Source organism: Biomphalaria glabrata, chromosome 11 (genome assembly GCF_947242115.1).
Source record: "Biomphalaria glabrata chromosome 11, xgBioGlab47.1, whole genome shotgun sequence".
NCBI lineage: Eukaryota > Metazoa > Mollusca > Gastropoda > Planorbidae > Biomphalaria > Biomphalaria glabrata.
Genome location: NC_074721.1, coordinates 11998700 through 12022051, shown reverse-complemented (window position 1 = coordinate 12022051; position 23352 = coordinate 11998700). Strand labels below are relative to the sequence as shown.

At 33.0% G+C, this 23352-nt stretch overlaps 1 protein-coding gene across 3 annotated transcripts in view; it reads left to right on the top strand.

Annotated features, from left to right (window-relative positions):
• Positions 1–22141, top strand: part of LOC106054822 (uncharacterized) — an 87918-nt gene extending 65777 nt beyond the window's left edge. For all 3 annotated transcript variants that reach the window (XM_056004195.1, XM_013210881.2, XM_056004196.1), the window contains 10 exons: positions 1907–2046; positions 2775–2972; positions 4673–4820; positions 7901–7963; positions 9206–9314; positions 10410–10579; positions 11378–11514; positions 13396–13518; positions 14962–15104; positions 19088–22141. In XM_056004195.1, coding sequence (XP_055860170.1) covers positions 1907–2046; positions 2775–2972; positions 4673–4820; positions 7901–7963; positions 9206–9314; positions 10410–10579; positions 11378–11514; positions 13396–13518; positions 14962–15104; positions 19088–19454 — 1598 coding nt within the window. In that variant the 3' untranslated portion in view covers positions 19455–22141. The remainder of the gene's footprint in view (positions 1–1906; positions 2047–2774; positions 2973–4672; positions 4821–7900; positions 7964–9205; positions 9315–10409; positions 10580–11377; positions 11515–13395; positions 13519–14961; positions 15105–19087) is intronic.
• Positions 22142–23352: the final 1211 nt, after the last annotated feature.

Below are 23352 nucleotides of genomic sequence, written 5' to 3'. Positions count from 1 at the left end.
TGACAACCTTTGAAACACCCTCTGGGCATTAAGTCATGCACTTTGCCTGCTAAACAAAATATATGTTGTGATATAAAGAATACTTCAAGATTATGCTGGTCCTCACAGCTTCTGCAACACTCAAAGACACCACAAACTTGATAAAACGTTTATCTTTTTAAAAACTTTCATTGTTTATTTTGGAATAAGGAAGATGACGTTGGTTTTTTTGTCTTGTTTCTAGCCTACTCTAACATTAGTCTCTAATCTCAACTGTTATCATTTCCTGTCTAACCCTAGCCACTTTTTTTTGGTTCCAGATCATAAACAGTACAATAAAACTATTTCCTATCTCTGCTAGCTGTGTCTCTTTGATTTTATATAGGCCTATATATATGAACCGGTGGCTAGGCGGCAAAGCGTTTGGCTTCTAAACCAGGGGTCCCGGGTTTGAATCCTGAAGAAGACTGGGATTTTTAATTTCTGAATCTTTGAGTCCACCCAGCTCTAATGGGTACCTGACATTAGTAGGAGTTAAGTAAAGGTCCTTGGTCATTGTGCTGGCCACATGAAACTCTCATTAACCGTATGCCACAGAAACAGATGATCTTTACATCATCTGTCCTATAGATCACAAGGTCTAAATGGGGAACTATATATACGAACCATTGTCGTTGTACAACTGAAGGAGGTCAACAACAGATTCCTGAGCTGTAATTTGATGTAGTATTTATTTTTATTGTACTACTTCTAATTATAAATAGATTCTCCCACAGTAACTTTAACAATGTTCACTCCTTAAACTGGCTTCCATTAAATATAGCAATACATAAAATACAGTGTATTTAGTAATCACAATCAAACATTTCAGAACTAGATCAAAATGCAATATAAATCTTATTGTCTTTATTTAAAAAGAAATTGTAAGTTAATTTAAAATGCTTTGTATGGCTGCTGGTCATACAGTATGCTGTATTTATTGCAAATCTTATATCAGCTCACTCTGTCTGTCTGGTAAAAAGTGTGCACACATTACTTCTCCCACGCCCTTTCTCAGATCAAATTGATACTTTGCACAATTATTCATTGGCGTAGACAAGACTTGAATCAATACAAAACATTAAACATTTATTATTAATTACAAGTAATGAATATTATTTTGTTTGATACCAAAAAAGGAAATTAATTTTTCAGTATTCACAGATATGGCTAAATTAGTAGGGTTCAAATCCTGGTGAAGACTGGGATTTTTAATTTCGGGATCTTCGGGCGCCTCTGAGTCCACCCAGCTCTAATGGGTACCTGACATTAGTTAGGGAAAAGTAAAGGCGGTTGGTCGTTGTGCTGGCCACATGACACCCTTGTTAACCGTAGGCCACAGAAACAGATGACCTTTACATCATCTGCCCTATAGACCACAAGGTCTGAAAGGGAACTTTACTTTTTTTTTTTTTAATCCCCTTAAATAAGTTTTAGAGCTATTTCTCTCACATGCAGTCTCCGATCAAGTTGATACTTTGAACAATTATTTATTGTGCCTAACAAAACATGAATGAATAAATAAAATATAACAATTATTCAATTAATTATTGGTAAATAATTATTTCCTTTGATATTGAATAAGGGAAAGAACTTCTACATTATTTCTAGATATTTTTGTAAGGTAGGAGTTCTTCCTCTTTGATAAGCTTTGTTTTTTTAAAAAGGACTTTTTCATTTTTTATTTTTTTCACTGTCCCAGTTGGCAGTTGGAATCCTGCCCGCTGCCAGCTTATGTCACCATGCAAAACAAACAAAAACAAACTTGCCTATGACTTGATAATCTTCATGGCTGAAACATATAACACTATCGCCAATAGAATCGCCAATAGAATATGCTTTAATCTGATACTCTCTGTCTCTCTATTTCTAAAACACTAATCTTTAGACAACTGTAAGGCTTTTGCAATGAGAGTAAAGATGTTGGCATTAAGGAAAGTTCAACTCTCCAAATCTTGGAAGCAACAACCTGTCCAGTACAATGATAAGTACATTGATTTCATCAGAGCAAAATGTATGCAAATTTCTGTAAGTTTCACTTTTGTTACGATACCTGATTGATTTAAAGTATTGTTTTGATAGATGTCTAGTTTTAATAGTTACATAGCATCCGCCACTGTCTTGTGGAAGCTTTGCACTTACTTACAACTAAAACCCACTAAATTTGTGATTGCCATTTGAGTTAAAACTTAAGACCAAAAGATCCCCTTGAATGAAAGCAATCTACCTGTCAGAAAGGGTTTCAAGCAAATGTGTAACGGATGTATGTATGAATTTTGATTAATGTATTTCTACAGTACTTTGATAATAATCCTTAGATGCTTTGGTGTACTGTATGGTGATTACATATGGGAGTACGAACAAGGATCATTCATCATCACAAAGGATCAATGCACAGTAACTAAGTTCACTTGTTATGAAATAAAATAACGACCTTAGATCAGAATGGGCCACACTCTAATCAGTAACTAAATATGATATTATCCCTTCAAGAGCCTAGTGGTAACTTCCAAAAAATCTACAACAATAATCTTTAACCCAATACCTATGTCATCACATGTCACTTTCAAAGTCTGTCTACTATAGTGCGTCTCTAAACTAGACTAAGTGTCTAAGGGATGTTAATTCCTTACACTTTGGGGGGGGGGGGGGTATATCCTAGGGCACACTTGGACCACAAATGTTCAGGCGCCACCTTGAGACTGAGAAGAAAGAAAATGGTTAATATAATACTAAATAACACCTTTACATTTTAGGTTTCCACAGCAGGAAAAATATCAAGTTCGACAACTGCAGCCGCGTCCTTCACCGTATCAACCAAAAAGTATCGAATGTTTATTGCTATTCTCCTGATGATTGTCATCATGAATTTACGAAGTAGTCACACCCGTTCTAGTTTCCTGCAGTCCTCGCTATTTAAGACCATACTGGACTATCGTAATACTGAAGAACAGGTATTTCAAACTAAACAGGTAAAGGAAAGGGGGGGGGGGGGCTGGGGGGAGTCAAAAGAATATCAGCACCTCTCTAGATCTATGACTGACAAAATAAAAATAAACATGTAAAGAGTGGACCAAGTTGCAAATAGAGCTGTTATTGTAATACTCGCTGTTCTACAAGGGCCAAACAGTGTTTTGATGGGGGAGGGGTGTTTCATTAAAAATAGTGAGTGTCTTTGGGGGCATTATAATGAAAGTAGTTAAAAAGACTACATCTGATGGGCTAAGAAGTGTTTGTGCATACTCCAAATTATGGCTTTGCCGCCCGTTCGATCGAAGGTTGAAATAGACAAAACTAAAGGGGACTTAAAGAATTTGAGGACTAGAAAATTGTATTAGCTGTAGGGTAGCATTGTAATGCTGGCCATTTTATTGATGGATTTCAAAGTGTTCAAGACAATATACGAATATACCGACTATTTCAACAGTAGCGTAGCAGATGTATCAGGTATAGAATTCAAGGACAGCCTTTTCATTAGGATACAATTGCCAAAATGATGGGCCTAAGAAGTGTCTGTGCATACTTTATAATAGGGGGTTGCGGGTCCTTCGTTTTGTAGAATGAAATAGCAAAAAAAGGAACAGGACATAGAATTGGAGAGCTAGAAAATTGTTTTCAAGACAGGGGGAGCGTTGTAATGCTGACTGTTTTATTGAGGGAGTTTAAGAGTGTTCCAGGCAAAATAAACATAAGTACCAACCATATAAATGGTAGCGTAGCACGGGTATCATTTGTTATATGAATTTACACAAATAAAAAAGTTTACGCCTATTAGCGGGCTGCTTTGACTTTTAAAAAAATCAAAATTAGGCTTCAATTTTTATTAAGTTTTTAAAACAATCTTCTTGGTTACTAATATTTGGGTTTGTTTGGTTTTTTTACAAAGCTTATATCAACTCGCTCTGTCTGGTAAAAGGTTTACCTTTTTTTTTCTTCCATTTCCTATATTTTCCATAATATATATATATTACTAAAGTTTCATATTGAAGAGGGTTTTGGAATGTTTTATTGAAGAAGGGGGTTTTAACCTCAAAACCCCATCAAGGGGGGTTTTAAACTCAAAACCCCTCTCAAGTGATGGTTTAACATTAAAATATCACCTACAATAAACATAATTAAAGAAAAAACTGTCATTTAATGGGGGCAGTTGAACCCCGAAACCCCTGGCTACGCCCATAATATATAAATATATATTCTCGTTCTGAAGCCGCCTGCAGCTAAGTACTCTCTTATGTCAGTTAAAGCAAGTTGGTCTCTGTTACGTCGTCCACCTTTCGGCTCACCAAAAAAGACTGCCTTTGACATACGTACATCCCCCAAATGGGATACGTGCCCTGCCCAGCATCACTGTCAGATCACTTACAAAGGCCACGGTATACACATTTGTGACTAAAAGAACATCCACTGCGGAGGACAGGCGTAGATGGCGAAAAGAGAATTTAAATCCACCAACGGCTGACAATGTCTACTGAGAGTGTGGCAAAATATTAAGGTTGCAGATGGGGCTGCGTGTCAACATGAAATACTGCACTCCTCATTCATTTTCGGACTCGAAGACAAGCCTTATATATATATATATATATAATTATAATTTCTTTAGATTACTTGTGCGTATATAAATTGTTTATTTAGTTTCTATTCGGCTCTCTTTCAGATGGTGTTAATTGATAATATTTGGGAGGAATTGTTGACCTCTTCTTACTTTGGCTTTCGTAACCAACTAGCTAATATTAACACAACTGCCACTCTTTTCTCCGTGAGCACTGTCAATGTCATGCAGGTCCGAATATACCCGCCTGATGGTGAGAGCTTTGAAATAGAGAAGCATTCTTTTTTTTTTTCATATTGTTCTGTTTCTACATACAAATACGATATTAAATAAGTAGTGATGAGATATTTAGCAAGAGCAGATCTTAAAGCTCTTTTTTCATTGTGTCGCATGCTGACAATTAGTTTTCACAAAACAAAAACAATAACCTAATGCACTTCATGATATCACATCTTTACTAGGCACTTTGAGAAATTGTCGATTCCTAGTTGTCACTGGCAAAAGAGGTTTTTGTGGAAGTGGACCTTCTGGCATTCTAAGAACGTGCCCTAGCAAGCTGCTGCTGATAACACAGCGGATGTTCTGGCACCCTGCTCTTAGTAGCACTTCCTCATTTGTTATTTTATCTTGCCACCTTATTTTAAACATCCACCTTAGGCATCGGAGGTGGAAGATATTTAGCTTTTTTCCTACCGTGAGTAGGTTGACCATGTTTCACTACCGTATAGCAAAGTGCTCATCACACATGTCCGGTAGATTAAGGCTTTGGTATTGTTAGTCAGCAAGGTATTGTCCCTAACTCTTTTCTGCAACCATGACATAGTGCCCATTGCTTTGGCTATCCTGTTATTAATTAATGTCTTTATCCAGTAGAGCATCATTGGAAATGATGGAGCCAAGATACCAAAAATGGTCAACAACTGTCAAAATAGGCCTACAGAAATTGTGATTACCTAGACATCTACAACCTTTAATGACATGTGTCAGGGCCGCCTTAAGTAATTTGAGGCGCTAGGCGAAGCCAACAGGGAGGCCCTAAATGAAATAAATGGAAAAACAATAAATGAAGACCAAAAAAAAAGAACTAAAAACCTTCCTGTATATCTAAATCAACAAATAAATGTGCTTCATGGACAATTCATGATCACCAGACAAGAAATAAAGTTTGGATATTTCACCAAAAGGAAGAAACAATGGTCTTCTAAATATGTAGCTTAACAAGTAGATCCACAAGTAGGTCTTTATGAGACCCCCACCAATAGGAGGCTGTTGGTGTCTGCCTAGTTTGCCTATGCCTAAGGCTGGCCTTGCACGTGTTGAGCAATTCTGTGACATTCTGTCTGGAACTTTTATCTTCATTATTCTTCAATTTACTAGCTGCGTTTACTTGTAGTCTTTTCATCCTTTTCATTTGGTTCTAGTTGTGCTCGTCAGAATGAATTAGTTTTGCTTTTTTCTAAGGTCTTGTCTACATCTCTGAGAGGTGTCATCCTCACTCTTTGTAGAGCACATACTAATCGATCTAGGATAAGTTCAGCACGAAGGTTGTCAAACTTACATTCTTTTGACAATTTTTTTAAATTCAGTAGGCCTAGTCTATAATATTTTTTGAACGTTTCACTTTCTTCTAGAGTTTCATTTTCTCTTAGGATTTCAGTTTCTCCTTAGGTTTCATGTTCTTCTAGAGTTTCTTTTTCTTCTACAGTCTCATTTTCTTCTTAAGTTTCACATTCTTATAGGGTTTCTTCTAGGGTTTCATGTTCTTCTAAAGTTTCTTTTTCTTCTAAAGTTTCACGGTCTTCTAGAGTTTCTTGTTCTTCTAGATTTTCATGGTCTCATTGAGTTTCATGTTCTTATAGAGTTTCATGGTCTCATAGAGTTTCATGTTCTTATAGAGTTTCATGTTTTTATAGAGTTTCACTGTCTTATAATAAAGTTTCATGTTCTTATAGAGTTTCATGGTCTCATAGAGTTTCATGTTCTTATAGAGTTTCATGGTCTCATAGAGTTTCATGGTCTCATAGAGTTTCATGTTCTTATAGAGTTTCATGTTCTTATAGAGTTTCACTGTCTTATAATAAAGTTTCATGTTCTTATAGAGTTTCATGGTCTCATAGAGTTTCATGTTCTTATAGAGTTTCATGTGCTTAAAGAATTTCATGTTCTTATAGAGTTTCATGTTCTTCTGAAGTTTCATGTTCTTCTAGAATTTCATGGTGTCATAGAGTTTCATGTTCTTATAGAGTTTCATGTTCTTTTAGAGTTTCATGTTCTTATAGAGTTTCATTTTCTTATAGAGTTTCACTGTCTTATAATAAAGTTTCATGTTCTTATAGAGTTTCATGTTCTTTTAGAGTTTTATGTTCTTATAGAGTTTCATGTTCTTATAGAGTTTCACTGTCTTATAATAAAGTTTCATGTTCTTATAGAGTTTCATGTTTTTCTAGAGTTTCATGTTCTTATAAACTTTCATGTTCTTATAGAGTTTCATGTTCTTATAGAATTTCTTGGCGTCATAGAGTTTTATGTTCTTATAGAGTTTCATGTTCTTATAGAGTTTCATGTTCTTATAGAGTTTCATGTTCTTATAGAATTTCTTGGTGTCATAGAGTTTCATGTTCTTATAGAGTTTCACTGTCTTATAATAAAGTTTCATGTTCTTATAGAGTTTCTTGTTCTTATAGAGTTTCATGTTCTTATAGAGTTTCATGTGCTTAAAGAGTTTCATTTTCTTCTAGATTTTTTGTGAAAGAAGATTGAATGACATGCACACCATGTTCTGTTTCTAGAGGAGTTTAGAATAATAAATCAGACTGGTAAACACAATATTAAATAAATTGAGATGACATTTCCAGTTGACAATAAAATAAGCAACAAGTGAATCAACAATGACTTACTAGTTTCATACTATCACACAATATCAGCTGACTTTCATTTTTGTGTTGCTATTATTTTTTTCTTCTGCTCTTTCTGACTCAATTTCCTCTTTTCTTGTTTGCTCTCTTTCTAGTCTTCCATTGCTATGTCTCTTTTTCTTTTTGTCTCATTTCACTTTTTTCTTCTTTTTCTTCATTTCTGTTATTTTCTTGTTTTTTAATTCTCTCTCTTTTTCGCTCTCTCTCTCTCTCTGAGTTTCTGTCTCTAATTTTCTATTTCATTTTTAATTGTTCTCCATCACTTTTATGTTCCTTCAATCTTCATATCTTTCTTCTTGTTCTCTCTATTTTTTTTTCTTTCATTATTTACCCAATTTTGTAATTGTCTCTAGTTTATTTGCATAAGACCATGTCAGTAGAGACATAAATCTAATTTGTCTTCTAATTCTATTGAAAGTGTCTCACATGCCACATGAAATCATTCCTAATGTTAATGAAACTCTCAAGAACTTTAAATATGGTGAGTTACTGAGTTACAATTTTTTATTTTAGTGATACAACTAAATTAGTACACAATAAATTTAAAAAAAAAAAAATTCTAGATAATAGGTATTTATTTTTCATGTTTTCAATGTTCCTTCAGAATTTAAGATTATTACTTCCTAGCCCAGGGGGCGCAGCGGTTGAGCTGTAAAGTGCTTGGCTTCCAGACCAGAGTCCGGGGTTTGAATCCTGGTGAAGACTGCGATTTTTAATTTCAGGATCTTTGGGCACCTCTGAGTCCACCCAGCTCTAATGAATACCTGACATTATTTGGGGAAAATTAAAGGCGGTTGGTCATTGTGCTGGCCACATGACACCCTCATTAACCATAGGACACAGAAATAGATGACCTTTACATCATCTGCCCTATAGACCACAAGGTTTGAAAGGAGAACTTTACTTTTTTACTTTTACATCCTAGCCTTAACCTCTTGTAGGAGGTTGGGGATATGGGGGGGGGGGGGACTGGGACATCAAGAAGACTGTTGACACAGCATGTCACATGACCAGGCACCCATCCATTTATTTGACATCTGATTAACTGGACAGCCAAAGATTGTGATGGCACTGATGAGTAGCCATTTGGGCTCCATTAACATACAAAAAATTGTGCAGACAAGTACAATTTCAAAACTACTAGCCAGGCTAGGGATTGAAATTTTGCTTAATTTTAAGGGAATAGGAAAAAAATGTGAAGAGTAAAAATAAGGTAAAAAGAGCAAAACATTGGTAAAGAGAAAAGAAGAAAAAAAAATGTAACAAGAAAAACAAAAAAAAATCCTTTTTAAAAAAAAAGAAAAAAAAAGCTTATATGATGTGTAATTGTATTGTTAGGCACTTCCGTGCTGTATATTATGCAGCTAACACTCAAATAACGAAATCTAATAACACAGGCAAAAGGCTAACAATATAAGTTAATCGACGCTAATAGTGAATGTTGAGCAAGAAGTTTAATAATAACGATGGGAAACGTTGAATGTGGTTAAGCCGTCATTAGTTTTTTTAAGTTTCGCTATTCTTCCTCAAATCCTAGTCTTGTTTTTACTAGTCGAGTTATTGTCTTTAAGTCAAAATTTCCCCATTTACGAAACAAATAACTAATTCCTAATCCTGCGGGAAGGGAGGATAACCATGACTAACCATGTTTTAACTGGGTGTCTAACCATAACTAACCATGTTTTAACTGACACATATTTGCCCCTCTCTCTATCTTAATTAGAGGACAGGAATTTTGCCTACACCTGGAAGAAGGTTACATTGAGAGATATTGGCAGTGGGGCCTACACCTATGTCCCAGATGAATCAATGGTGTCAGCATTTGATGGTGGGTAAGTCTCATGCCCAGTTCAGTCTTTCATAATCAAATCATTAATATTTAGTTGAGTTATTGTTTAGGCCCCACATGTATTACAGCCAAAGGCAGTTTTGTCACATGGACAAGCATGTTGAATTCTGGTAGACACTGGTTCTGGTGGTCTGGAGTGAAGTATTGGAGAATTTAGTTATAAAAATATGACATTTTGTTTGCTTCTATCTCTCATAAACTTTTTTCCACAAAAATAGATAAACTCAGTATCACCACCAAATGGGTCCAAAAATTCAATTTAGAGGCTCAAGAGACATATTGAATTGTTAGGGAACAAAAGAAGTAGTTATATATAGACAGTGTCTGAATAAAAGGAAAAGAAAAGATTTAGAAAGTTTGATCAAGATAAGAACTCAATAAGGAATCTAGGCTAATTTTGTCACAAACTTGTAGACATCTCAGGGTCATTTACAAAATGTAGTTATGATACATGGAAAGGAGAAAAATGCCAGACTGACCTTGATAGAAAACAGGGAAATATCATTTAATATAGATTTTTAAAAATTAAATTAAATTAATGTAAAGCCAAGGAAGAGGTTGATGTGATCTGATGGTTCTTATTTGAGAAGGAGAGCTTGGAATTTTTGGTTAGAAAGTTAGATCTGGTCGTCGCTAGTTTTTAAAATAAATAGTTGCTTAGTTTTATTGATCATTATTATTGTATCCTGTATTTACTTTGTATATGAGATGTGTAAACATTCATTGTTTCAAGTTCGAGTTTAAAAGAATTAAACTCAAGAAAAGTATAGCAGCACTGCATCACTTCATTGTTTCTTAAAGTGTTGGAACTATAATCATGGCACCTTTGAATCTGCATATATCACAAATGTACCAAACAAAATAATTAATTTAATTAATAAATTAAATGATTGGTTAATTTTTACATTGATTCTTTTTTGTCAGGTACAGGAAATAATTATGCAAAATTTCAACTTGAAGCAAGATTGGTTGTGGGAAAAATAATGTGTAAAATTGTACCAGACCGACAGAGTGAGTGGATATAAGCTTTGTCAAAGAAATATCTATATGGCAAAAAAAATTCTTTTTGTCGTTCTAGTTATGAGTTTGTCTACACATTAAAAGATCAGAGGCCATCTTTCTTACTTGATCTTAAGTCCAGAAATTGGCTTGACGAGTATACTATATATGTCGTGATTGGCACAGTGTTCTACAATGCAGACACAAAAATGATTACTTTTGTCCAAACTCAATTTGAGAAGATTGAAGGTAGGTTAGTGAAACATCTCTAAAATGCCAAAAAAAAACATTTTGAAAAGCCCTTAAATGAGCTTTATTTATTATTTTTTAATAATAATATTAATTAGAACTTTTGGTGGTAATTTTCCACTTAAGAAAGGTATTTTTTTTTATATTTGTGAATACCTGTTAGATTGTCATCTTTACTTTTTACTTGATTGTTCTGTAAGTTGGTTTCCAGGTCAAGATTCCAGGTCAAGATTCTGGCTTAGGCGCTAAGGTTTGGGTCATTCTTTAAAATTTTCTATTTTCTGATATAGGTTGTGTGGGGGTGAATGACAAAGTTCCTAGTTTCCAAACTGAGAGATCTCCAGTTCAAATTCTGGTGAAGACGAGATTTAGAATTTTGGGATTTCATTGTTGCGCTGAGTTTACCCAACTCTAATGGGCCGTTCTTCTAGCCACATTAACCATCAGCCATAGCAACAAATGAGCTTAACATTATCTCCCTTTACACACATGCATAAAATTCTGATAGATTTTCTCTAAACTTATAGCACCCATATGGTACTCTTCATCCATTTAAGTTGATTTAAGTATCTACACTTTAACCCTGGGACTGACAATACATTTTTTTTTTCAAAGTTACATTGATTTTCTTCATGTTTGTAACAGCTTCAGTATTTTTATGTGCTTGCAGATTGAGAGATTCAATTAAGATTGACTTAATTATGGCTTTAGCTTATAGCATAAATATTATATTGTGCATGTCTAAATTAGAACATTTCTTCATATTTGTAATGGACATGCTATATTTTGTATTTACAGTTGGTATGTTTTTAAAGTCTCACAATGTGGCCACTCTACTCATGTTTGATACTCCGTACGCCAACCTGCAGCTGCTAACTTGCAAGATTTTGTTTGGCATTGAAGCAGTTATTGAAATCTACGTAAAAGTTAAACATGTTAGTCTTCTCTGTCTTTTAGTATAAAAAAAACACTTAATCATTACATTTGTAAAAACCTCCAGGGACCCTACTGTGGGAGCTTACAGCACTCCCATAAACCCCAGATTTTTTAAAATTATCCTTTCTTAAGTTAAAAAAGACAAATGATTGTAACAATACTATTTTTATATTTATATTTTAGCTAAGAAGTAACTTTTTTTTTTTAATTTAATAATAAGTAGCCTGCAAGACTATTATGATTTACTTTGATCTTCTATTCACTATTGCTGTTGCCTGTAGAAAGTTTTTCCCAATAAGTATGCAAAATGTTTCTGCATCTTCTCTTATTTCTCATTGTAAACTAAAGGAAACTAAACAAAATTATGTTTACTATTTCTTTTTAAAAATATGATTCGATAACTTAAAGAATTATTTGATTATTTTTTTTTATAGTTGTCATTTAATTTAATATGAAGACTTACAAATGTTTTATAGTCTTAAGATATCTTGTTCATTTTTTTTTAATTTTTTTTTCTATTTAACTATAAATATAGTACTAGAGACGATATTTTCTACTTTGTGAGAAGTAAATCTTCTTATACTATTAGACACAGAAGGAAATGGAGAATTATTTTTCTACATTGAAAATGCCAGGCATTCTATAGAATGATTAGGCGTTCTATAGAATGCCTGGAATTTGCACTTTGCTGGTAACATAAATACTGATGTAGTAATGACAAAGTAAGATTAAGATATATTTATAATAAACAAGCATTATAAAAAAAATATTTAAAAAAAAAAAAAAACTAAGCTTATCCAAAGGGGAGGAACTCTGCCCTTAAAACTATATCAATAATTTGCAAGTTATTTCCCTTATTCATTATCAGAAAAAAAGTTAAATACCAATAATTAATTAAATGATTGGGATTTTTTTTTTGTTTATTGATTCATGTGTTGTTAGAGACAATTAATAATTGTTTAAAGTTTCAACTTGATGGAAGGACTGTGCGAGGAAGAAGTAGCGTTAACAATTATTTAAGGGGACTAAACCCAGTATTGAAGGATTAGTTTCACTTGCTGGTATCAAATAAAATAATTAATTACCAGTAATTAATTGACATATTGTTTACTTTTTCTTTTATTGATTCATGTCTTGTCTATGCCAATAAATAATTGTGCAAAGTTTCAACTTGATCCGAGAATGGTTGTGGGAGAAATAGAGTGTACACACTTTTTACCAGATTGACAGAGTGTGATGATATAAGCTTTGTAAAAAAAATTGCTTTGAGAGATAAATATTTTATTACACCAGGGACTCTTGCTAATGGATCAGATATTCCTGTTATTTAAAAATAGTATGGATTTTAATTTATGCTTAAAAAGTTTTTAGTCTTTAGCTCTGTTTTCACTCAGAGATGTAGCAAAAATGCTGAAACATTTAATAGTTTTACCAATTTAGACATTTTTACAACTGCCATTTCAAGTCTAAACATTTTAAGGCATTCTTCGCTCCAATTTTTAAAAAATTATTTAATCACGTCTTTTATTTTCTATCCTCAATTACATGACCTCCTTAATTTGACTAATGTCTCTACTATTTTTTTTTGAGTCAATCACTGAAACTGTTATGCTATTCTCTGTCTTTAGCATGGCTATTTGTAAAATTATATTTTCCTAGAACAAAAAGAGTCAGATAGTTATGGAATATGTGTATTTGTGTTGCCACTCAAGTATAAAATGAAGCTATAAAATACTGAAATACATTATTCTAATTTTTTTTTTGTTTACTTTTTCAACAAGGAAAAAATCTGAATTTAGCTTATACATATTTAAATTGAATTTGCTATGTGGTTGTGTTGTGTTTATTATTGTTTTCTTATCCTTTGTATGTCTTTTCAGATATCATGTTTGGGGTTCAGAAGCATGAAAAAATGGGACATATTAATGGGCTTTGTGGAGCCCATTGTATACATAACAACAAGTGTGTTTTTGGCTTTAGAACAAACAGCTTATTCAAATTTAGTAAGTATTCTATTTAAATACATTTTTTTCTGAAATATTTAAATATGTATATATACCTTTGTAAACAGTAGAAAGGACAATGGAATCCATTTAAAATCAAACTAGCATTCAAAACTTAAATTATCAGAGTTTCTTTACAAATTTTCTTTACAAATGGTATTTTCTTACTCTTTTTTTCTCTCTTTATTTACTTTCTCTCTTTTATATTCTCTGTAATTTATTTTTCTCCGCTCTGTTTACTTTCTTTCTTTCTTTTATTGTTTTATCTTTTTCTTATTTTCCTTATTTTTTTTGCTTTTTTATTTTTTCTCTTTTATTCTCTTTGCATTTTCTTTCTCCTTTTTTTTTTTGTTTCAAAACAATCATTGTTCAAATTTGTATTTGTATTTAAAGTTCCCAGACCTTGTGGTCTATAGGGCAGATGATGTAAAGGTTATCTTTTTCTGTGGTCTACAGTTTACGAGGGTGTCATGAGGCCAGCACAACGACCAACCGCCTTTAATTTTCCCCAACTAATGTCAGGTACCCATTGGAGCTGGATTAACTCAGAGGCACCCAAAGATCCCGAAATAAAAATCCCTGTCTTCACCAGGATTTGAACCCATGACCTCGGTTCAGAAGCCAAGCGCTTTAACGCTCAGCCACCATGCCTCCCTATTTGTATTTAAACGTTAATAAAATGCAAACATGGTGCTTTTTTTTTCTTAAATAAAAGAATAAGCAAAGAGATGTATTCAGTTAAATAAAAGAATAAGCAAAGAGATGTATTCAGTTAAATAAAAGAATAAGCAAAGAGATGTATTCAGTTCAATAAAAGAATAAGCAAAGAGATGTATTCAGTTCAATAAAAGAATAAGCAAAGAGATGTATTCAGTTCAATAAAAGAATAAGCAAAGAGATGTATTCAGTTCAATAAAAGAATAAGCAAAGAGATGTATTCAGTTCAATAAAAGAATAAGCAAAGAGATGTATTCAGTTCAATAAAAGAATAAGCAAAGAGATGTATTCAGTTAAATAAAAGAATAAGCAAAGAGATGTATTCAGTTAAATAAAAGAATAAGCAAAGAGATGTATTCAGTTAAATAAAAGAATAAGCAAAGAGATGTATTCAGTTAAATAAAAGAATAAGCAAAGAGATGTATTCAGTTAAATAAAAGAATAAGCAAAGAGATGTATTCAGTTAAATAAAAGAATAAGCAAAGAGATGTATTCAGTTAAATAAAAGAATAAGCAAAGAGATGTATTCAGTTAAATAAAAGAATAAGCAAAGAGATGTATTCAGTTCAATAAAAGAATAAGCACAGAGATGTATTCAGTTAAATAAAAGAATAAGCAAAGAGATGTATTATTCTGTTAAAATAATAAGCAAAGAGATGTATTTTGATTTGTTTAAAATTCTTATTAATATTCTCACTATAAGCTGTTGCTTTTTTTTTTGTTTAGATTAAGAGCTTTAAAACAAGTATGACATACAAATTCACCAACCATGTGAACTTCCATAACTTCTACAGTACTTCACAAATAACATTGCTCCTTCTTTGTGGTCTAGCAGTCATCAACTTTATTCATGCCTTTCAATATGTCAAGTAAGTGTTACCGTTTATTGCTATTGAATCTACTTGGTCATCTATATATATTAAAGTCGTATCTTGTTCCAATATGGGGAGGGAAAGAAGAGGCAATAGAAAACATTCAGGATATTAACTATTTTTATGTTTTGCACGGCTTCTCTTTATTCTCCCCTGCACATAGCATTCATGCACGACCCACATTTTTTAAAATTATTTTTCTGATTATTTTCCTCATTTGATGATATATCTTTAACACAATGCCGAGTTACACAATGAAGTTTTGTTTTGAGTTCATCTCCACTATTTAGGCCTTATCATGGGCTTGGGTTAAGGCTGGGAATTAATGAAGGATTTTGTGTGCCTTTAGCTGCCATTTCAAGTTCCCTATAAGGGCTGCCATCCCTTTAAGAAGTAAACATCTACAAATATGTTTTTTTTTAACTTTTATAGTTCTGTGATTACAAATATCAATTGTTGAGTTAAATATAAGTTACAATTTCATTTGTTTTACACCACAGAGTATTATTTGCTTATCAAGTTATATCTTCTAGACTTTGGTTGGACATTAGTAGGAACTCTTGTTGTTGTTATAATTATGATATAACCTGACTGTAATGCTGCATGATTCTTTCTAAATCAAAAGTGTGTCATATGTGACTGTTTGGCTGTATTAAGTCATCAATAAAAAAATAAAAACAAGATTACAAAGAGAGTTTGTGTTACACAAACTCAGAGGCGGCCCCCGTCGAAGTCGGATCCCTGTCGGATCTGCATATTCGCAAATAATATTCAAGAGGTGATTTAATTTTGATGTAAAATGTTTTACACGTTTCGGATGTTCCTTCAGAGTTGAAGATAATTACTTCCTAGTCCAAACCTCCCGCAGGACGACGGGGGATGGGAGCGGGCAGGGTTTGAACCCTGGGCCATCCATAAATCTGAACGACAGTCCAGCGCGCAAACCGCACGACCAGGCAGCCATCCGATGGTCAAAAGTAATAATGTTTCAAAGATTCATTTGCCGTAAATTTAAATTTAAATTTAATAAAAAAAATAGTAGATTAGTTTTAATATATTAAAACATTACAATATTGATCAAAACGTTTGGAAATGAAAATCTACACTTTTTTTTTACACTTTAAGTTTAGAAATTGAAATTCTACATCTTAATCTAGTCTATTTTAGTCTAAACTAGATCTAGAAATTCTAGATCTAGACTCTAAAATAATTTTAATTAGAATATAAATCCAGATCTAGATATACTGTAATAAAAATCTAGATCTAGTTTAAAAAATCTAGATTAGATCTAAATCAAGATATCATTCCTTTTTTAAACGCGAGTCACATAACGAGGCTTAATAAACATTACTATGCCGAGTTCTTTTTTCATTTCGTTTGAAGAATTAATTCCATATAACGTCAGAGGGAAAAAAAAAACACTACGTCACACGGCCTAGCTAGACTAAAAATCGCCTTCATCTATAAGATCCATTTATCGAGTGTTCATATACTTTGGTGCACCGAGTGCGTTCTTTAAGCATTTCATTTAAAGAATTCATTCCATATGACGTCAAAGGAAAAAAAAAACACTACGTCACACGGCCTAGCTAGAATAAAAATCGACTTCATCATTACGAGCCTTTTATCGAGTGTTCATAGACATTGGTGCACCGAGTGCGTTCTTTTAGCATTTCATTTAAAGAATTCATTCCATGTGACGTCAAAGGAAAAAAAAACACTAAGTCACACGGATTAGTTAGACTAAAATATGTTTTCATTAATACAATCAATTTTTTCGAGGGTTAATAGACATTGGTGCACCGAGTGCGTTCTTTTAACATTACATTTAAAAAGTCCATTCATATGACGTCAAAGAAAAAAAATTCCATTACCTCACAATAGGCTAGTACCGGTACCATAAAAAAAAATGTCTTTATTTACACGAGATATTTAACGAGGGTTCATAGACATTGGTGCACTGAGTTCTAATAGATATTATTTAAAAAGGATCAAAGCCACATTGTTTTTGCGTTTTGTCTGTCAGTCGGTCTGTCCGTTATCTTGATATAAAAAAAACAACTAAAAGTTATTAAAAATTGATTAACCTTTATTTTACGTTTCAAAACATCGCAATAATTTTTAGGTATGAACACAATTGAAAAGTTTATATAATAGATTGTTCCGGATGTTTGTATAAATAGTAAAAGAAAAAGAGAATTTCAGATAAATGTAATACCGTTAATTAAATTTTTTGGATGGTCTCGTATAAAAATTAGATGTACTACAGCCACGTGGAGAGATTTTCATACCTTACTTTGGTGTTTGGATTCTGTTTTCCTTAAAAATCGGAACATAATATTAACGATAATTAGATTTTTTAATGTTTTAGGTAGAAAGTTAAATGTACTGTAAGAGAGTAGTGAGTTAAAATATTTTTCATAAAAATCCGTAAAAACATTATTTCGTAAATGAGAAGATTATTTGTTTATTAATTAGAAGAGGGAGTTCAAACAATTATTTGGCGTTAGTAGATTTTTAAATAAATTCGGAAATTTCTGGCGACGATTTGTAAGAAACTAAATCCGTAACTTTCTTTATCGATTACAAAACTTCTATGTTATGTTTTACAAGAAAATTAAATGTCTAAAAAGTAATTTTCAGTAATCAATTCTAGTAAATTACTTTTTTTAAAAGCCTTATGCGATTTCAAACAATCATTAGTCATAATTCATGTTTTATAAAACAATATCCGGAACATTTTTACACTTAATGAAATATAAGTCAGTATAGAGATTATGATTTAGCATTAATATGCTATTTACATAAAAAACGGAACAACATATTATTGATAATGTGTTTTTGCAACGTTTAAGCATGGAAATTGAATGTAATATAAGTTAGAAGAGCAAACAAACATTTGTTGGCATTGATTAGTTTTGCACAAAAAAATCCGGAACAATCAATTTTAGATACTTAAAACTATTGAGATGTTATGGGAGAAACATTAAAGGGTAAATCAGATTTTCAATAGCTTTTAGAGTTCTAGTTTTTTAAATCTAATCGTGACGGACAGACCGACCAACAGACAAAACGCACAAAAATAAGCTTCTTTTATTCGGATGGGGGCACTAAACAAAAAATAAATAAAATCTGATTTTTAAAAAAAGTTTAAGGAATTGGTTTAGCACCTGGTCATGTTGCGATGTTACGCTACTGCACGAAAATCGCTGCATAAAAAGTCCATTTAAAAAAATGTGCATGATATTTACATACAAAGCGCATTATTAGCCTTTATAAACAAACAGAAATGTTTTCTTTTAATTTTAGCAGCTAGTTGACCAGAAAAAACGTCTTTAACTATTATTTATATTTGTTGTAAACATTTCCTGTACATTTTAAAAATATATTTGACTTAGTGATACTGAAAATACACAAAAATTGTCCATCTTTGTTAGCATATTGTAACATTGCCTCCCTTACATTTACGTAATTGTTTTAGAATTGGTGTATTTTTATGAAAAAATCGCTTGCATAATTAATTTTATAAATTAAACGGTTTGCTTTTAGAAAACCAAAAGTAGCCGTTGCACCTAAACTTTTCAAGCCGGATTTAATGATGAAATAATATTTTTCGTATCTCTTCTAGTTTTCGAGATCTGAGTGTGACAGACGGACAGACGGACATTTTGCACAAACCTAATAGCGGCTTTTTCCCCTTACGGGGGCCGCTAAAAAAGACTACTTTTTATTTAAAAAATTATTTAGCCATCAAAAAAACTTATCTGAGTAACCAGAAATGAAATAAAAATGATTTCTTTAATTTTTTCCTTCCCCTTTCTGTTTTTTTTTTTTTTATTTAAACATTAATTTTGGTTACCTGTGTTTATTTTAATCTAAATAGAACATTATATTAATTATAAGTTTTATTTTTTATATTAGTTTTAACTCTCTAACTCTCTGTATTTTTTGTATTCATTTTTTTTTTTTATTCATTACAGCAACCGTCTTCTCCAGATATTTGTGACCATGTTGCCTGATATATATACAGTTTTCTTTCCCACTGGGTGTGCTATCATTCTTGTGGGTATTTTGGGCCATCTGCTGTACATGTATGTATTGGAGTACCACACTTTATGGGCAGCTATAACCACTGCTTTTTCTTTTATGTATGCTGCTATGACCAACTCCTGGAAGATCATGAGAAAAGAAAACATAAATTTGTATGTCATGGTCTTCAGTTTCTTGCTCAATTATATTATCCTCAATCACTTTGTGGCAGTTATCAATGTGCTGTACAACCAAGTAAAGCTTGAACAACCAAGAAAGACAGAGAAGCAACCCAAACGTTTACATTTCTCCTCTTGACAGCCAAACAGGGTGAAGTAATCTATGTTTTGATTTATTTGAAGAACTATAACATCAATCAATTCATGGAACTTGTCACCATGCTGGTTTATAATTGGTATAGGAAGGGCTGCCACAGCAATCACCAGCTCATTAGGAGCTGCTTAGTCATTTATTGACAGCATGTCGGTAAACTCAGTGAAACAGGCAACACCATTTCCTAAATTGTATTCAACTACAACTCTCAAGGATATAGATAGTGAGGATATTCCGAAACTTCACAACCTCTTTATGATATGCATTCAAATTTTATGCATTATTCATGTATGTTGGCAACAGCACAGAGGATCGACTAGTCCTATATCAAAAACTTTTAACAAACATGAACATTTCTTGTGAACATGTAATAACCATTTAAACATATATAATGAATTGCGCATTCTAGAATTTTTGCTGTGTTCTCTTGAGACTGTTTAGATGAAATACTACTTTCTTGAAGGTAAAATTCTATTCAGGTGTAAAACTCAATAAATTTGTGGTTAATTTAATTGAAACTGTAAAAGAATTGTATGCACAGAAACACCAAAAACTCAATATTGAACTCTGTAATAGCCTCATTTTGTTTTAGATTGCTGATGGAGGTCCATCAAAATAATTTAAAACATTGTTGTTCTAAGTTAAAAATAGATTTCTGGCATTGCTTTTTAAATAAACATTTACATTTTTTTATCTTATATTATAAATTACAGCTATTCCTTCAAAGAAGATAATTACATCCTACAGACATTTGTGTTTTATTATAGTTGTGCATGTTAATTAGAAACTAAACTCTACTAAGTCATTTGTTGTCATGACTTGTTTAAATAACCATTTTAATTGGTAAACAGGTATTATAAAAAGATATTGCATTAAAAAGCTTTGTTTATTATTGCACATAAGCAAGCACTAATGTCCACACATTTCGTATTCTGTTAAAAAAAAAGTACTATTACAGTTTAGGATAAAAAAATAGTAATTTTCCCAACAGAAAGCAATACCTTTATCATTTTGGACAAATGCTTTTCACTTAATGCCTATTGGCTCTACTCAATATTAAGTGTGTAATATTGTGATTGATCCTTTTTCTTTCCTTGTAAATGTTTTCTGTGTTTTGGATGCCTCTTCAGAGTTTACTTTCTAATCCGAAACTCCTGCAAGACAACGGGGGATGGCAGTGGACAGGGTATGCACCTGGGACGCATACTGCACAACCAGGCAGCCATCCTTTATGTCCAAAGTCATGCTTCCAGAGTCACAACATAATTTCACAAGAGCAAATATTCTCACTGGTGACCAATTATTATGGGATAATTGTAAAGAAAATACTACATTCTATAATTCTGTAACAACATTAAAGAAGGGAAAATAAATAGATCAATTTTTGTTTCTTCAGAATGTTATTCTATTTTTGTTCTGTAAATGTATTTTTTTTTTTCATATGTATTTTATTTATTTTGTTTTCATTTTATTTTGTAAAATATTTTAAACAAATTTTGATATTATGGATTTAATTCCTATAGAACTATAAATAAAATAAAGTACCAGCTCAAGAGATGCCAGACAGATATGTTGATTAATGAAGATGATTTAGATACAACAAAATTTATTCCTGAGACTAAGTTAATGGCAGTGAATAGGCAAATTGTTGTAAAGTATTTGTAGGTGGGCTGCTCAATCGTTCAAATAAAAGACTTCTTAAATGGATGTAATTATAACTTATGTAAATTAAATGTGGGGGGCGTGGTGGCTAAGTGGTTAACTTGGCTTCTGAATCTGGGGTCCTGGGTTCCAATCTCTGAAGACTGGAATTTTGAATTTTCAGGTTTTTTAGGGTACCCCGAGTCCACAGAAGTCTCAAAGGTACCTGACTTCAGTTGGGGAAAGTAAAAGGGTTTGGTCATTGTGCTGGACACATGACACCCTGCTCGTTAAACGTTGGCCAAAGAAAAAGATGACCTTAACATCATCTGCCCTTCATCTGAAAAGGGAACTTTACTTTTTACTTTGATTTAAATGTAGTTGTGTCTTACTACAAATGATGAGTAGGGGCCCCTCATTTCACTGTGAAATGGATCTACATTGTGTTGTGTGTGTAATATAAATTTTTGTGTGTATTATACACACGAGTATATCTCTGCTCTACGCTGAAGCATATGTTGCGCACCAGAGCGCTGTTATAGACGGGTGATGAACAGAGGGTAGAAACAAAATGGCTGACAGCTGATTCCGGCTAAGTAGTTAGAGAAACAGAACTAGAGATGAGTTAGAAGCGCCCGAGTTGTACAAGGGATCATTGCCAGTGTGGTCAGCAGATGAGGCAATGTAGGCTGTCTGGTCAGGAAGAAGTGAGAAAACTGTGGAAAGGGTCGTGCCTGTTAGTGGACTAGGCATTCCTGGTATTATAGTAGGCTATATGTGGACTATCGTTCCTGAGACAATGAGAAGCTAGAGAGCAACACGTAGGCTACTGTGTTAGTGGCAAGATATATAATATAGTGAACCCTGTAGGAACGTTAAGACATAGGCGGCAACAGTGATCCTTTTATATTAGTGGAAGACAGTGAACCCTGCAGACCAGAGCTAAATGAATATAAACATATATTATAATTATTATTGTTTATTAGAATCATTTCTCGTCTGTTGTCAAGAAAATAAACATCTCATCTTTTCACCTTGATTTTTGCATGAGTGTTTTCCCTAGATTCGTTTGACCGACCATGTACGACAGTCGAGAACAATTTGACAGGTTATGACATGAAAAGGTCGAAAAGAATCGCTTTTAGTGGAGACTTATTTTAATGTCTTCTTTTTAAACAAAAAATGTCGATCTTGTTGCAGACGCCTAACAGTAGGCCCTATATAAACTCAAAGTTCCCACTTGGATGAAACGACGTCTTTTATTTAATTATTTTAATTTTTGAAGCATTTTGTAATAGGCCTAATGGCGTCTGATGGCTAGTTGGTTAATTTTCAAACATGGATTTATAATAACAAAAAGAAAGCATTTTTAACAATTAAATTGAAACTCTTCGCGCCTCCCTCTTTCCCCCCCCCCAAAAAAAAAAAAGACATCACCTAGCCTAGGCCTACACACTGTTTCCTGCACGTCCCACGTCGGTTTGAGATCTAGATATTTTCTGTAGACCTGCTCCGCTTGGCTACAAGTAAGGCTTTACAGAACCAGTTATTGTTTTTGTTGTTTTGTTTTTTTTTCTTTTGTCGAGCTCTGTTCTCTATTTCGTCCTCCCCTGGGGCGCAGGTGTAGCCATGGTAGCCCTACCTAGCCTCAAACCTCCTGCAGGATGGCAAAAGACTGCGTTCGAAATCAGGAAAAATGACAGTCCGAACCTCACGAATACCATGCAGCAATCAGCTCTTGTATAGGCCTATATTTCTCAAATACCACCCATTGACTGACTCATTTATGTTTCAGGAGATCTCAGCAACTGCCTTACGGATTCGCAAGAAGTTTCATACATATCCTTTTACCTCTTAGAGGTGCTTGATAAGAAACGTTGATAACAATTTTTCGGGCTGAACGCTATGCGTAAAAAAAACAACAAAAAAACGCAGGCTTTCTGTTAAGCCTTAATTTGTATTTTATTTTCGGTGTTTGTCAAAAGACCGCATTCTCTATGTAAAGCTAAAATAGAAATAGCACAAAAAAAATAAGATTTCCGTATTTTAAATCATAATTTCTTTATTTTTCTCTAAGTCGACTGAAGGCATTTGTAATATTTTTACATCTCGATATAAATCTATATAGTGTTACAAATGAACAGTGACAAGTAGAGGTCAACGTGTGACCCCAGCGAGATGACACATCACCGGGTGTTCTCTGGAATCTACGCGTATAAACAAAGACAGGATGTGACGTGCC